Source organism: Pangasianodon hypophthalmus, chromosome 7, assembly GCF_027358585.1.
Source record: "Pangasianodon hypophthalmus isolate fPanHyp1 chromosome 7, fPanHyp1.pri, whole genome shotgun sequence".
NCBI lineage: Eukaryota > Metazoa > Chordata > Actinopteri > Siluriformes > Pangasiidae > Pangasianodon > Pangasianodon hypophthalmus.
In genome coordinates, this window is record NC_069716.1 from 24,253,871 (window position 1) to 24,270,981 (window position 17,111).

At 38.0% G+C, this 17,111-nt stretch overlaps 1 protein-coding gene across 7 annotated transcripts in view; it reads right to left on the minus strand.

Annotated features, from left to right (window-relative positions):
- Window positions 1-3,326: 3,326 nt before the first annotated feature.
- Window positions 3,327-17,111, minus strand: part of ndrg4 (NDRG family member 4) — a 42,134-nt gene continuing 28,349 nt past the window's right edge. For 5 of the 7 annotated variants that reach the window (XM_034305779.2, XM_026946381.3, XM_026946379.3 and 2 more), the window contains 8 exons: window positions 15,565-15,668; window positions 15,121-15,177; window positions 14,528-14,579; window positions 11,029-11,076; window positions 10,858-10,893; window positions 9,379-9,430; window positions 9,022-9,060; window positions 3,327-7,701 (listed from right to left, as the gene is read on the minus strand). In XM_034305779.2, coding sequence (XP_034161670.1) covers window positions 7,547-7,701; window positions 9,022-9,060; window positions 9,379-9,430; window positions 10,858-10,893; window positions 11,029-11,076; window positions 14,528-14,579; window positions 15,121-15,177; window positions 15,565-15,668 — 543 coding nt within the window. In that variant the 3' untranslated portion in view covers window positions 3,327-7,546. The remainder of the gene's footprint in view (window positions 7,702-9,021; window positions 9,061-9,378; window positions 9,431-10,857; window positions 10,894-11,028; window positions 11,077-14,527; window positions 14,580-15,120; window positions 15,178-15,564; window positions 15,669-17,111) is intronic. The other 2 variants (XM_053235450.1, XM_026946383.3) reach the window with 1 other exon arrangement.

Here is a 17,111-nt window from a genome sequence, read left to right on the forward strand (position 1 = left end):
TTAGGCAAGTTTCTATGAACAAATGCATTGTTTTTCATTCAGATGTTTAAAGCAATAAATAAAATATTCCTGTTACTAAAATGTGATTGGCTGTGGTTATTGATGCTGTTCTTATCAGGGTTAATATAATTTTAAAGAGTTCTAATAAATCACAAATTCTCCCCTTGCTGTTGCACATCAATACACATAGTAGCTGGGTGAACTTGTTTCTCTATCTCATCCAAACCCTGTGTTAGAAATAGATGAAGATATATAGAATATACTAATGTCACACTGGAGGTGGTTTCTTACAATATGCCTCATGCTCTACTATATAAATATCTTATAAGAAACAAGCTTAAAAATGTATCCTGTAAGTTAATTCATCCATTTTACTCAGTCAATTTGCATCTAAAGAAGAGGGATTCTAACATGGATGCTATTTGCCGTTTTTATTGTTGTGCTGAAGAATAGAAAATCCCATCTGTTTTGGCAATACGTGCACTGGTATTTTTGAAGGCCTATGCTTAATCAAGGCTAGTTTAACAGTTTGCTTTATAAATTACACTGCCACTGCTGCCAGCCACAAGTTATGGTTTTTCAATGGCAAAACAAAGCTGAATAAAGACATCTGTTGTCTCACTATAGATCAAAATTAGAATAACAATAGATTTAAAAAGTCTATCTCCCACTCCAGTGCTGTGATTTGAATGAAAAGGAACTGCAGACAGACAGTTAGAGAGACATAAATTTGCCTCAGGCCTGGCTATTTAAATGAACATGACTAGTGAATATGAAAAAGAAAAAAAAACCTTTTTTTTTGCTCCATCTCCATGCTCTGAACTCGCATTTAAGAAAAGACTCATCAATACATCCAGCTCAGAGTATATGGCTTATTTAGAGTGTATGGCTTCAAGTTTAAAAAAAACTGTTTAGTGCAAAAGGTGATTGTAGAATTTCACCCAAATCCTATACAGAAAAAAACAACAGATAATATTACAGCTGGACTGCCACCTAGTGGATAAAATGCGATTCATTTTGATGCAGGATGTTTTTACGTTTATTTACCATTAATAAAAATATTAAATAAAATACATTAATAATGATCACTGTCCATATATTCTCCCAAATATGATGATCTGTATTTAAAATATTCATATTCATAGACACCGACAAAAAAAATCTCATTTTAGCCTATTTAATAAATAACTCCACCCTGCTGAAAAAACCAATAGAAACCATCACAGAAATTCTGATGGTTCCCACTAAAAATACCATTACAATCCATCAGCTAACCATTCAAACCATTACCATTACCATTAGTGGTCCTTAATGGTATCCAGTAGGTATAACATTCCACCATTATCAGGCAACTAATTACCAGTAGAGACCCACAGGGACCATTACAGTTTCCATTAAAACCAATACAATTCCCATTAAAACCATTAAAACCATTACACATTCTATGAGTTGTTTTTTTTTTATCTCATTATGCCTGTGATGGCTCTCTAAAAGAAAGTACACGAACATGCAAATTTAATAGACAGTTTATTTAACATGCAAGATTATTGTAGAAATGCTAAAATAAGGTGTTTGTCTATATGTGACGTCATACAATAGCGTACTTAGGCTACAGCAAAACACGTCCCCAGTGGTAACTATGGCAACCTGCAGCGGCTATAATTTGGTTCCGGGTGTGTACACATCGCCAAAAATGGGCATAGAGGGGATGTTCAGCTTGATTTGTTTTCATTAGAGGAAAACTATTTTGAACTATCTTGTGCGAGTGTTTATTAGAAAACCAGCTATCATTAAGTTTTCTTTTTCACCGCTGCTCTTTCTATCCAATCAGAGCAGGCCTGGGAGGAGAAACGATCCTAATTGGTTAAACCAGGCAATTACTAAAATAGAGGCGGAGCTTGGCACAGTTTCTTTCTTCAGTTGCTTAAACATGATTTTCCAGCTGAGGTGCTCCAAACCCCATAAGGAGAAATATGACCTGAAAAGAAACAGAAGATCAGCCAATCGTCAGAAGACTCAACAGGCCATGCTGACTGGAAAACACACAGCCTATAAGGCTTCGCTGACTGTTCAGGGCAGGTTTATGCACCTTGAATCTAAACCTGTAAAGGAATCACCAAGGCCTCCAGGGCCATGTGCATGTGCACCCACCATACTTCCCCTGCAGACCATCACTGGGGCTGCTACTTACACATCTCTCTGTGCTAAGGAATATCCAGAACGGAGAGCGGTGAAGATGCCACAGCCTAAAAGTACGATTAATGTGGACTCAAGCAAATCCAGAAATGTGGCCACAACTCAGCAAAGATGTACCGCTGACCAGAATTCTCTCTCTGGCAAGCAAAAGCCAGGACAAGAAGAAATGAAGAGTAATAATCCTAATAATAAAACTGATCTCAGGTGTCACAGTGTGAGGAACAGTAACCTCCCAAAACTCCCAGGACCCTGGGTTATAGATTTTACTGCATTCAACAACATCTGCCCCGGATCCGGGAACGTCCTTGATATTGAATTTGACTTTATTAGCCTTTGGCCACCATGTACATGTAGTACAAGTGATCCCTTTGGACCCTGGTGTGCTGAGGAGTCACTGTGTATGGGAGGAAATTGCAGCTAAAATAGACTGCAGAAAATAACTGAATAAAATCTCTATAAGCATACAAATAAACAATATAATATTTCCATGTCAGTTTGTAGTGTCTCAAATTCTGTAGAATGATGAATGAGTGACATTTGGTCATGTTCTGAAACACAGAAAACCTCATGACACAAGTTCAGAAGTCAGTTGTACCAGCTGAAGGTAAGTTCAAAGTCAGGAGGTAAACTCGGTTGAAACCTAAAACATAAGTTGAAAGTAGTTCGTTTAAAACTCACCGCTTTATCTCTGACTGTTACAAAGAGCTGACTATGGAGACTTCTTCAATAACTGTTAAATAAATGTCGACTTAGAGAAACCTTCACTATAGTGATTTTTTTTCTTCTTGAAATAGCAAATATTTTGAATCAGTTTATTATTAGGCTTAGATTATGTGAAGAAGCCCTGGGAATAAGCTTAGCTGTCTCTATAAATTAGAACATGTGCATTAATATAAACTGCAGTAGTAGCTAGATAACTTTGTTTGGTTTGTCTAGTTTTTTTATTATTATTATTATTAAAGTTACAGATCCAAAGATTATGGCTTCTGTCTCAAGATGAATCATTGTGCATACAATGCTGTATTCTTGAAATAAAACATTCTAACAGCTACTTTACATAATATGTTCTGTACCTAGGGGTTAACAATCCACTGCAGACGCACCACACACAGAAGCAGGACAACAACATGTCATTTTATTGTTACTTTCTTGTTTATTTATCGTTGTTACATGATCAGTACACATAGATTGATGGCTTCTATATAGATTTACATTTTACATGAACACTTGTTTTAATCAGGCAGGAAAGGTTCAGTCCTACTGTCTCTACAGACTTCTTTTTGAGTTCTGAAAGGAAGAACCATCTCAAAACACAATAACTTATTTATTGCTCAATACAAAATGATGGATAATAATAATAATAATAATAATAATAATAATAATAATAATAATAATAAGTTGGGTTGTGGGAATGTGAACTGTATACCTTCACAAGACAAAGCAATCCTTTTTGCTCGTTATTATCTAAAAACAGCGAATATCTACAGCAGGAAGAGAGAGATGAGCACTAAGGTGAAGGTCAGGAAGTGAAAAGCAGGTCACGGAGTGCTGAACCCAGTCCGAGTAGTAGTCGAGGTGTTTTGGGACGGAGCCACACTGACAACATTCTAGATCATGTTCAGAGTCTGATCTGGCATCAGATCCATTTACTACAGTGTCAGAGACAAAAGCTGACCTCAGATCAGTGGTGGGAAACACTCAGCTACATGGAGAGCAGGAGGCATGCTCGACAACTGGCAGACAGAAAGGATGAAACACAGTCTCGGGCTTATACAGTATCATGCAAACAGAGGCAGGAGAAACTTGCGGCTTGTCCAATATCAGTCTTGAAACGTGAGAACCTTTCTTCTACTGGTGGCTAACCTGGTCTGTCTTTACTCTAATTTTATTTATTAATTAAAACCATTAATTTCATTTTCATTTCATTACTTCAATTTAAATGTTAAGCCTACATCCTCTTTTATAGCTTATTTCTATTTCTGTTCTCCATCATGGTTTGATTTTTACATGTTTTAAAACACTCTGAGCTACATTTTAACAGTTGTGCAATATTAATTTAATTTATTAGTATCATTATTATCTCATTCCCTTGTTTCTAATAGAAACGTTTCATAGTCAAGCACTGTCCAAAGACTCTAACACCCTTCATGACTCCCATATTTGCTCACACACACACACTCCCTCTCCTTTTCATATAACCTACAGAAGACAATTTATTTTAAATCTGCCATATTCACCGTTCTGTTAGGACAGCAAATGCAGAGTTTGTGCCCTCTCATGTGCACTAGGAGTGGTACATCGACAATAACGAAGGTGACGAGGGGTCGGGGGTCGATTAGCCCTTTGGGGCGACTGCACGCGTCTGTAAGGGTCGGGGCACCTTGAGTTTTTAGGGGAAGGGAGTTTTTTGGGGTGGGATTTGCCCTACATTCTGAGCTTGGAGCACGACGCTCCAGAAAGCCCCGCCCCTCACAGACACACATGAACAGGAAACACCCCTGCAGTAGTGAGTAAATCACTTCCTACAAGATTGAGGAAGCTGAGAAAAATGACATTCAGTAAGGCAGATGGAAGAGAAATTGAGTTGTTTGTGAAAGAGGAGGGGACACAGTGAGTACTCGCAACTTTCTCATTTAAATTACAATCATGGAGCAGCTCTAGCCAATCATCTCACAGCTCATGTGCTTAGCATCGCCCATCAGTGCAGCTCATTTTCACATTCATTTGTTCATCAGGGAACCAGAGAAGAGCCTGAATGCAGAGTGTGGTGTGGTTTCTGAAGTTTTATCCTCTCACAGAACCTGTGTGTGTGTGTGTGTGTGTGTGTGTATATGTGTGTGTGTGTCTGTCTGTTAATGTTACTTTGGTATACACTTCCTTTGAGCTAGAATGCTGTAAGGAAAGCAAGGTCACCATCTTGACGCTTACCAGTTCCACAGACTGGCTTATGACCTATGACCTCTCCGCCTGCACACAGGTTCGGCCTCAGTTCTCGGTTCCGGTTTGGTTCAGGTCGGAGGGTGATTGTCTACAGAAAGGAAACCGTGATGAACCGATCCCAGGCGAAACCACTTCCATGCTAGAGGGGAGTGCACACTACACTGAGCATACTAAAATATAATGATATAATGTGTGTTTACTGTTAGAATAGTGCACTCTGTAGGTACTGTTGAGTGGAGAAGTCAATTCTAGAGTAGTGTACGCTGCAATTACTGTAGTAGAGTTCAAAGAATATTGAAGGGTGCACTACCAAGATTCTTTGGTAAAGTAGTGCACACTACTACACTCAGTATTGGACTGGATGGAGTAAAAAATGAAAGAGTAGAGCACGCTAAAGTTAGTGTACTTTACAATTAGTGTACTAGATTTGGTTGAAGGAAATATGTCTGTGGTAGGTAATGTGTACTAAAGTTAGTGTAATGAGTATATTAAAATCAAATAGTAGTCACTGATAGAGTAATGCACGCTACACTAATAGATTCAAATATAGTCATCACTAGTGGAGTGTACACATTATGGGTATACAACACTTAAATAAAGCAGTCACTAGGGTAGTGCACACTATAGATAGTGTACTAGAACAGATATGAAATACTCATGGCTAAAGTATTGTTCCCCACAAAGAGTATTCTTAAGTCAAATAGAGCTAGAGTAGTGCGCACTACTATACGTGTACTACAGGTGGAATAGTCATTGGTAGAGTAGTTTACACTATGAGGAGGGTGCTACCTTTAAGAGAAGTTACAGGTAGATTAGCGAACACTAGAATTGGATGGAGTGATCATGGCAGGAGCAGTGCATACTTCGCTGAGTATACTACAGTTAAAGTGTATAGTCACTTTCAGAGTAGTGCACTACCATGGCTAAAACAGTGTGCACTACATTGAGTATACTACAGTCAAGTGATGTACCACTAGAGCTACAGTTAGTGTACTAGATAGAGTGGATAGTGTAGTCATTACTAGAGTAGTGTACACTACTATATTCATGCACACTACAATGAGTATACTACATTTAAGTGAAGGAATCACTGGTAGAGTAGTGCACACAACAGTTAACATGTAGTAATTAGCAGGGTAGTGCACATGATTTTACTGTTTTAGAGTGTTATAGTTTTGCAGTTTTATAATACTATCTGAAATCATGTACTCTTGACATCCCACAATGCACTGCAATAGGTAAATGTCAAAACAACATGGCTCAGGAGATGCAGAATGCCTGTGACTAGGGTGCTATTTCGAGCACATATTTATCAGAAGTATTTCGAAATGCAAATGAGCTGGGATGATTGGCTGAGAACTGACATCTTCAAACCCGATTGGCTGTAGCCTCAATCAAACAATCCTTTTGCTCATGGCTAAGACAGAGAACTGGAATTACGGTATGCTGCCACAGGACATCCCTCAACCTGCTTCCTTCTTCTAAACCCTAAGATGGAGAAATTCATGAATAAATTTAGTCACAGTTCTACAGTATATCATACAGACCTAAGAGTAGCCAGCTTTCTAGCCACGGTTAGCTTGCTAGCTAGCTAAAAAACAGAATGAAAAGAAATGCCTGTTCGCCTTTGGTGTGTGTATGTTTTTTCTAAATTGTGCCCTCTGTGTATTTTGTTATTCAATCTTATGTGTGGTTTTTCCTGGTCTTTTAGCTAGCTACTTGATATTAGCCAGCTAGCTTGCTACCATCTGGACTGTGGAGCTGAAACTCCCATTGCCTAATTACTTTACTGTTACAGGATTTCCAGAGAAAGTCACAGCAACAACTCTCCGTAACTCAGTAATTTCAATTTTAATAAAAAATCTTACGCATTGAAGATTTAAAAGCCTTAATATTTTTGACAATGGAAATGTCTTAAGTTCCACGTATTTACAACATTGCAACCATCCGCTGAATGTCAGGAAGATTATGCAGACCTCTCATTGGTTAGTCATGAATTTCTCCAGTTTATCCGGAAATAAAAAGGACACTCCCCCTTTTTTGTTTTTGTTTCTACTGTTTTCTTTCTTAAATCCATCTGTGCTTTAAAGCCACCAGTCACTCTTGGAGACTGTTATAGGACATGAGAGCAGGGGATGATGGGAGTTGTTGTCGGGGCTTGCATGATGTAAGCAGGACAGAGGAAGACACTGGAGCAAAAACACGAATACACTTTGAGCAAAAACAGAAGTCATGAAACAAGCAGGAGAGAGATTGGAGGAGTGTATCGATTTACAGAACAGAAACACACAGAGGAACAAATCTCTGCCCTTCCCTTCAACTCAGTCCCTACTGCTATCTGTTTCATGCCCTCCATCTACGCATGTGTTTGGGTGTGTGTGTGTGTGTGTGTGTGTGTTTGTGTGTGAGCTCAACAGGACACCTCCATGGTGTGGCTGAGCTGACCCACGCCCTCGGTGCTGTCCGAGTGTGTGCACGCTCGGTTGCGGGAGCCGTCCACGGAGCCACCGCTGGTCAGAGAGGCAGTGCGAGAGCGTGCCAGCCGAGTCATACTGGCCGAGGGCACTGAGAGAGGGACAGAGAGAAAAAGAGAGAGAGAGAGAGAGAGAGAGAGAGGTGAAAACAGTAGTACAGTGTTGCTGATCTACATGCTATGAAGTGAGGAGGGTGGTTAGGATGGCATGCTAGTGTTCCATATAGTAGCTCATCGACCTGAATTCAAGAGTGAATATCAGAATATAAGATTTTTTAAAAAAAAAATCTTTTTTCTATTTTTTTTTAATAAAAGTTTCATGCAATGGCAAAGGGCATATCCAGTCCTGCGTTCCAATACTGTTCTTATCAGGCCCTTGTCCACTTCCCCTCATGACTCAGAAGTATTCCTGCCTCACGCCCAGTGTTCTCGGGTTAGGCTTCAGATCCACACTGACTCAAGCGCTTACTGAAAGTGTGTGACTGAGTAAATCAGTGTCATTACCACCTCAAAATGTCCCAAAGTGTTTTACTGCACAGCAATTTAGCAACACAAACTATTTATTAAAGAGCGACACGCCATACATATCATTTTATCCATTAATGTTGTGTATTACTGATATCCGCAAAACAAGTTATAGGAATTATTGTCCGCACTTATGTTATAGGAATTATTGTCAGAGCTGCTGTTACAGAAAATTAACATCCTCTGACCATTCAGAATAAAGAATTCAACGTGCTGTTGTATAATGCAATGTATAATGTTGTATTAGCTGAAACTTGTGTTTCAACAAATTATAACTTAAAAGCACTATAAACAAGTTTAAAACATTAAACACTTTCATATCTTTTTGTAAATGGAGGCTTTTTAGTTGTATTGCTGACTTGATATAGTCGCATTCTTGTGTTCTGTGGTATATTTTAAAACCGAGAAGACATTGACAAGGGCGCATCAGAAGCAGCGTTGGAACGATGCATGAGTTTCACAGCTGGGGTGTCTGCTCTCAGGTCTCATTCTCCATAAATTTTCACCTTTCTCAGATCCTCAGGTCATACAACATTCTCATAAGAACATTCTCAAGCATCTTGCTAACACACATTTACAATTTTCTCTGGGTGAGCAAGCCTCTTGTTGTCTTCAGTGTGGCAGTATTGTATATATCTTGCGTGCAGTTCTGACAATTAAACCTATTTCACAAGCATCTCTCTTTTTGGCCCGAGCCGCCATAGTCGGCCATGCAGAGAGCATGATGGGACATTTGATGGCTGGTCTGCAAAATGACAACAAACCAACAGAAATCACACATTTAAACAGGGACAACAAAAGAAAGGAGGGATGGTAAGATCCAACAGAGTGAAAATACACATCGTTTAGTTTCAGATGGAGGAGGCAGGAGAGGAAACAGGAAATACCTGGCCCTCCACTCATCCTCCGATCCTTTATAGACGCGACTGAGAGAGGACAGGAAAACGCACACAAACACAAAGGAAAAAGTTACAGCAAAACTATGCATTCCTGCACACACAAGAAGCACGCACACACACACACACACACACACACAAGCAAACAAGCACAAACACACATCTTTCCCTACCCTTACACACAAGCTGACTAACTGATAATGTTAAACAGACTGATTGAATGCAATTAGGATCAGATTTAGAAATGCACTCAAATTACAGATCTCAAATGAAATTAGTTTCTACATTCTAAAATTGTTCTAATTCAAAAAGACTAATAATAATTATTAAACAAAAAATAACACTTACTGTAGCCCATCCCCTGCAGGAAGTACTTAAAGGCCTCTGTCAGTTTTCCAGGCTGAGGCAAAAACAGTTGAAGGTTAATGAACTCACAGCATCATGATCACTGATACACAATCAGTACATAAATGAAACGTACTCAATTTGGCTATTTTTGCAGATATAATCTATCAGCTTAATGAGTTTGGTGTCCGAAGTTTGCTTCAGTAGCTTTGCTGTTGCAGAGCTAAAAACAATCATAGCGGCCATTTTGAAGCTGGAATCACTTTCTTCTGAGAAGTTTGGTATCATACCACACAAAGATCAGACTCGGGTAGAAAGTGTGGCTGTTAAATTAGTATTATTATAAATCAAATCAAATATAAATTATTCAGCTTGTTTTCAGATGATTTTATATTCATCTCAAGTCAGTTCATGGGAATTGGCAGGTGAGCAAATTGTGGAGAAAATGCTGAAAAAATTGTTTAAACTGTTAAATAAAGGAAACTGCTTATTTATGCTACAGAGGAAATACATTTTGCACCTTGCAAAACTGGGCTACTTTAGCCTACTACCTCCAGTATAAAAGTAAAGAAGCAACCTTCAAAGAGCACATGGTCCTGGGTGATTAAAATTGTGTAAATTTTATTTTTGGTCAAACTGGTCCTTTAAGTGCCTGGGTTTGAACTCACGACCTTCTAGACATGAGGACAGAAATGTAACTGCTGAGCTAGCACTGCTCTAATAACTGTACTTGTTGGGTGTTTTGTGCTTCTAATCCAATTATGTAATTTATTTATTATTATTATTATTATTATTATTATTATTATTATTTCTTATTTATTTTCCTCTAATTAGCGTCTTTTTTGTCTTGTCAGACATGGACAGGGTTTGGATGCAATTTCAGGGTTTTATTGAACAAAGCAACAAGGAGAGCTGAAGGGACAGGGGATCTGTGTTCGACTGCTTTTGCCTGCAAGTTTCCCAAATTTTATTTTGAAAGCAAAACCAAAAATGTGAATGAATAGAGAGACTAAATGCTTTTTAAAAAATCAGTGTACATGTAATTCATTTTGAATTTCATTCGTGCACCCTTATGCGTGAAATTAGGTTTACGTTTTTAGATTGCTCTTTTACAAACAAACTGAAATTCAATTTCAGTTCAAAAATTTCATTCGTTTAATTCCAAATTTCTAATGGTATGAGTCTCCACAGTGCACGAAGAACGCTAGAGGAACAAAGGGGTCAACAAGTCTGTGGTATTTATACAGTGTGCCGATTAGGAACAGGTGGCTGTGGGGTAGCAGATCATGTGAGGGGTCATGTGCCTAGGTTTGTAGTTTGCCGTTTGGCTGAGGATTCTGGGAAATGGAGTTCAAGTTGGTGCATGGAGCAGACCTGACCTGTCCTAAAGCCTTAATTGACTTTAGTTTATAAAAGTGTTGATTTAGTCCATGAAACTCAATTGAAACAGTGTACATGCTGATCCGGGATCAGTATTCTAACCTGTGTGATCTGAGGCAGTCCACCTGAGTCAGCCATCTGAAATGAAACACACAGGTCTTTAAACCTCAGGAGTTACAGCCTTCATTGGAAATCAGTAATAGATGAAGAAATGTTTATTTCTATTTGTGTAATCTGTTCAATTTAAGTTGATGTGCGATGACTGTCTTTTACCTTCAGGAAAGTGGTGTTGGTCGGGTCCAGCTTGGAGTTGCACTCAACCTGAAGATAAAACATAAGAAAAGGATAGAATTCTTTAAAATAAATATTCCTATTTTACTCCGAAAAGTCACATTTACACTTTGTACATACTTGCAGATCAACAGGGAGTGATGAAATACTGGTCTACTGTGATAAAATTTGAAAAAGATACATCATTAATATTATGCTATACAGTTAAATGTATTGATAATAAATCATGCTGATATAAAACACAATATACAGTATTATAGGATAATGTAATATATTTTAGACAGTTAACTCCAGAATTAAAGACATCTATAAAAAAAGAATGGGCAAAAACAATTGCGTGACAAAAAGAAGAATGGCACAGTTTAGTGCAATTATGAAATCAACTATTAAACACCACCATCTCAACAATAAGCTGATTATAAGGAAGGAAAAGAAAGAAGCCCTTCCTGAGAGCAATCCACAAAACACAGTGCTGAATCATGCATCAGTGGATCTACAGTTGGATCCGTGAGCGGCAGTCAGATAAGAACAAAATCAAACTTGTGAAAAAAAAAACAGGACTGGAAACAAGAAAACATTAACTCCACTGTCAAATATGGCCACGGATCATTGACACGTTAGGCTGTTTTGCAACTTGTAGCCTGGAAACTCTTACGACTGATGGTGTTATGAATTCTGCTACATCCCAGGATATTTCTGCCAGTAACCTGTTTGCCTCTGCCATGAGGTTAAGATCTTCCAACAAGATAAAGACCCCAAAATAACATCCAAATCAGCACAGAAATGCTTGAAGGAACAAAAGCAAAAGTTTTGCAATCTCAGTTTCTGGACTTTGAACCGTTTTTTTGTTTTGTTTTGTTTTGTTTTTTTGACACATGGAGAAGGGCCCAATTAATTTATTTCAAGGTTGCTGATAAAACTGAAATGATATGTTTTCCATACACAATTGCATTAATTGTTTTTTTAAAGAACAGTGTTAGTGTAAAACTACAGTACATAGTCTCAACATACAGTATGTTTAAAGTCAAAATATGACTCATTGCATGTATTATTCATTTTATGGATTCAATTGTGCTCATTTTCCTTAAAGCTTCCAATAATTTAAGCTTAAGGGTTGACTATATAGTGAATAAACTGGGTAGTTTGGGTGAGTTTGAGATGAAACATGGGAGAAATTATCAAGCGATTTTGTGAGTGTAGCAGTATGTGTTTGAATGTCCTAGTTTTGCATGAGTGTAATGTGTTTGAGTGTTTGTCCTAGTTTGTATTTGTGTGTATGTGTGTGTAAATATATATATAAATATATATGTATGTATGTGTGTGTGTGTGTGTGTGTGTGTGTGTGTGTGTGTGTGTTCACCCAGATATTTCAGTACTACATGAATCACTCAAGCAGTGGCTGCACAGCTGTAAATCCCTGAGGTGTCAGATTTACGCAGAAACACACACAAACACGCAAAGTCTCGCACATACACACTCACACAGCACATTAGTAACACAAACAGCCACAGTCTGTTTATTTGTGGTCCATCCAACCCTACTCACAGTGCACTATTTTGGGATTGCGTCTTTGTTGTAGTAAGAAAGTTAAGAATATACAGAGCACTCCTACACTGCTACTACAATCTGTACTGCTTTTAGGCTGTAGCCAAACAATGTACCCTAGTGGGAGTAGAATACCCATAATGCAGTGTGGCATTTGGAGATGGAGATGAGACTGTGTAATTTGGGACATGTCTACAGTGCACAGGTGTACTTTGTTTTCACATTTAAAAATTATATATCAATTTATTGATTATAAATAAAAAATAACAACGTGCATTTAATAAAATTAGGTCAAGGTAACATTAACATTAAGCATTATCAAAATCTTTTCTATTGAAATGGCAATTTATTAAGCATAATATGTATCATTGTATTTTACACTATATACAGTACCGAGCAAACGTCTTAGGCACATGCAAAGAAATGCTTTAGAGCAAAGATGCCTTCAAAAAATAATGAAATTAAATGTTTCTACATTTAAAAAAAACACTATAAAGAGCAGTAAACAGTAATAAATGAAACAAAGTCAATATTTGGTGTGACGATCCTTCGCTTTAAAAAAAAATAGTAGTCTCAGGTACAATTTGTGCAGTTTTATAAGGAAATGAGCTGTAAGTGTTACTGAGCATCTTGCAGAAGCAGCCACAGTTCTTCTGGAGACTTTGACTGTCACACTTGTTCTTATTTTTGCAGCAAAACCCAGCAGCCTTCATTATGTTTTTTTGTCGGAAAAGTGGTTTCTTACATAATATGCTGCTTTCTTTACTGACATACAAACATTTTTCTGTAAAATTTAATTTTGTGCTGGAAAACTAAAGTTTGGAAATCTAAAATGTTTTTACTGAATCACTAATAATGTAGAAGTCATAAAATAAAAATCTATAACAAAGTTTGTGCGCTTAAGACTTTTGCACAGTACTGTATATAAAGTGAATATGACGTTATTTGGTATTCAGCCTGTGCTTTGTTTAAAATAAAAACAAATCCTGTATGTATTTCTGATTCTTTGCTTCTATTTTCACATTTTCAATTTAAAAAAATGCTTATGCATATGTAAAGAGAATATAAGAATATAAGAATCAGTTATTTTTTCCATCTCTATTGAATCATTCTCCACTTCATATTGCTTGTCTCTATCACTTTATTTTTCTGTTATGCTCCCATTCTTGCTTTGTCTTGTTTTTTTCTTTCTCTTATATATTTAATCCCTCCTCTCTTTGCTCTCAATCTCATAGCATCTCTTTCTTCGTTCCACCTCTTTGCCCTACTTTATTTACTCTTTCTCTCACTCTCTCTTCCGCTCACACACTAGTGGCTTGATGTGATGTGATGTGATGTGATGATGCAGTGACCCGGGATTCATACATAGCTATAAAATATAGCTAAAATGATTGGGCACACAGTCCTGGAGACTGACCTAAATCCTGTACCATCTGTCCCAGAGAGAAAGAGACAGAGGGGGAATGCTGGCTTACCTCCGTTTTTCTGAAAAACTGCCAGAAAACCCACAGGGACACAAGAGAATGTGTAGAAAGTATAGAAGGAATAAGAAGAGTTTTGGTAGTCGACTTAAGCTTTTGCACCCTCTTGCTTTATATTTCATTCCAAACAGGCATCTGAAGACTTTTTACTCCATAATCAATATGTTAGGACCCTACTGTGTGACTGTTTATATGAAAATTTAGTGTCACAAAAAAAGTGAAATAAATAGTGTGAGGATTCAACATTTATATATATTTCATGCTAATATGAAGATTTATACAAGCACATATTTTTGTCTCAGTTTGAAAGAATTGAATTTATTAATACGATTTATTATTAGTGTTTGATTACTGAGGCAAGCAGAACAGCCTTTAAGACCCAACTGTATGTACAGAGGAAGGGAAGGGGTGAGGAGAGGGAAAGCAGGGAAGAAGAGGAAAAGAAAAACACTCACCACGCCCTCCTCTGCTGGAGCATTATCTCCAACCACCAGCATCACTGGGCATCTAGAAGACAAACGAATACAACATAGAGAGAACGAGCAAGATTAGATACAGTGCATATATTATTGCATATATAATTATGCAAAAAGCTAGAAGGATAGAGAAAGTGATGGAAAGAAAGACAAAAAAAGGGAAAAGTGAGGAAGTGCAATATTTGGGGAATATCTAGTGCAATTCTAGGTTGTATCCTACTGGAGGAAGGATACCCATAATGCATTGAGCCATTTGGAGTTATTTATTTATCAAGCGAGGAAGTGAAAGAGAAGTAAAACAATAGAAGGAGAAAGAAAAATAGAGAGAGCAGTAAAGTGTGAGGCAGTGTGGATGAGAGAAAGAGAGAATTAGACAGATAGTGAGAATAGAGAGATAGAAATAAAAAAAAGAAGAAATGAGAGATAAAAATGAAAGTGAGACAGAAAAAGAGGGCAAGTGAATGAATGAAGATGTGAGATAGAAAAAAAAGAATGAATAAAAAACAGAAGGAAATGTAAGCAATAGGAAGGCAGAGGGAGAGAAGGAGGGAAGGAGGTGTATAAAAACACACCTGAGTGTCTTGGCGTTGAGCACAGTCCCACTACGATTCATCTCCAGATCTCTACGGCTAAGAGACGAACACACAGACAGTTCACATCAATAAATCTGTTCTGATCCAATAGATGCTTTAAAACTCAGAGTGCTGCATAAAATGAAAATGTCTGCCCATCCTGAATATCCTTCAGAGATAAAGAACAGATTCTGTCCCTGATATATCACTAAAATGGTCGTGACACTATATATTAAATTAAATTACTAACATCTGGCGTTTCCTCAGTACATTGGTCTATGTGTTATGTCTAACTGCTTACAGTTTACCTTTACTGTATATTAGTGACTGACGACTGATAAACCATAACAAAATCATCATGATGTTTTTGATGATTTATTTATGATGGTGTCCAATTTGCTTTTATTTACATATGCATATCTGCTACACGCTTATGCTAATTACCTGTTGTACATGTTCCAGAAGAGCTGCAGGTTGAACTGGTTGATAGTGTTGTTGATCTGCTGCCTGTAGCTCTGTACCAGCTCGCTGTTGTTCGTCAGCTCCTCCTGCAGATTAAAGGTGCAATAAGCAATGTCTCTGTTAAAGATGGATGAAATGGGTCTTCTGTGAAGTATGTTCTCTGCTTTTAGTTCATGCTATCATTGCCTTGGTCTACATTAATTAAAGCAGTCCTGTGCTTCACTATTCAATTCAATTCATTTCATTTTTATTTGTATAGCGCTTTTTTACAAAGGTCATTGTCTCAAAGCAGCTTTACACAAACAAAAGTAAAGTGAAGTGTGTGTGTGTGTGTGACGTCTCTGATGAGCAAGCAGGGCGACGGTGGCAAGGAAAAACTCCCTGAGATGGTGATAGGAAGAAACCTTGAGAGGAACCAGGCTCAACAGAGAACCCATCCTCATATGGGTTTACACTGTAGTGTGCGTGTGTGTGAGCACAATGTGTGTTGGTGTAGTCCATGGAAAACTGCTGAAGCGTTTTCGTGGCAGTATGAAGCATTGCCGGTGGACAGGTCCAGAGTGAAGGGGGGGGAGGTCTGGATTACCAGCAGCTCAGGAGTGATACTGTTTTTAAATCCCCCTAGTTGACCTGCGATCTTCAAAGAAGGTGTTGAGATCTGACACAGTTTCTCCTCCATTATTGATTCAAGTTCGATTCGGTTTACTGAACCAATTCTTCGAACTGGCCGTTTCAGTGAATCGCATGTCTGATTAAAGTGAATCCATTTGTCCCGGGGGAATATCAACCCCCAAATTGCGCCACATACAATTGTAGCCTTTATATGCCTCTGTACAAGCTGTGCAATCATTTGCACATGCTATTTAAACAACACCCAATGCTCGAACACTGTAATAGTAGTAGTATTTTTATCTTTACATGCACTGAGCCTTTCCAACTTTGACTCATGTTTATGAATTAGGTCAACTGTGAAGAAAGTGTGACTGCACATATGTTTTTTTTTAGATTTGCCTTTTTTTTTTTTTTTTTAGATTTGTCATAGGCTACTTTAGCCTATTATGCACCTTTATGAACAAACACTCCATCTTGGCTAATGAGAGTTAAGAAATGATGGTTGGCTCAGCAGATTAATCCATCTCAAAGAGTGAGTCACTAAGGTGAATCAGTCAGTACTGGAGTCCATTTTGTTCACTTTGGACTCATTTGGTCCAACTTTGAAATTTCTTGCATTTCAGTGAGTGCAGTAGTCTACAACACTTCACTGTCTCCCATTGCTTTCAGTGTTGTCTGTAGGAGTTATATACCCCTTTCAGCTGCATTTACGGAGGCGCCACATTAGTGTTACAACCAACAATCACCACAGCATCAGACACTTTGCAAACCAGCATGTCAGCTCTTTTATATTCGGCTGCATGCCAAACAGATTCATCAGCCTGTACCACCAGGGAGACCATCACTGCCTGTACTGGATACATTAATCTCAACCCTAAAGTTTCCGCACCTACCACTGTAGCTGGAATGCATGCCCT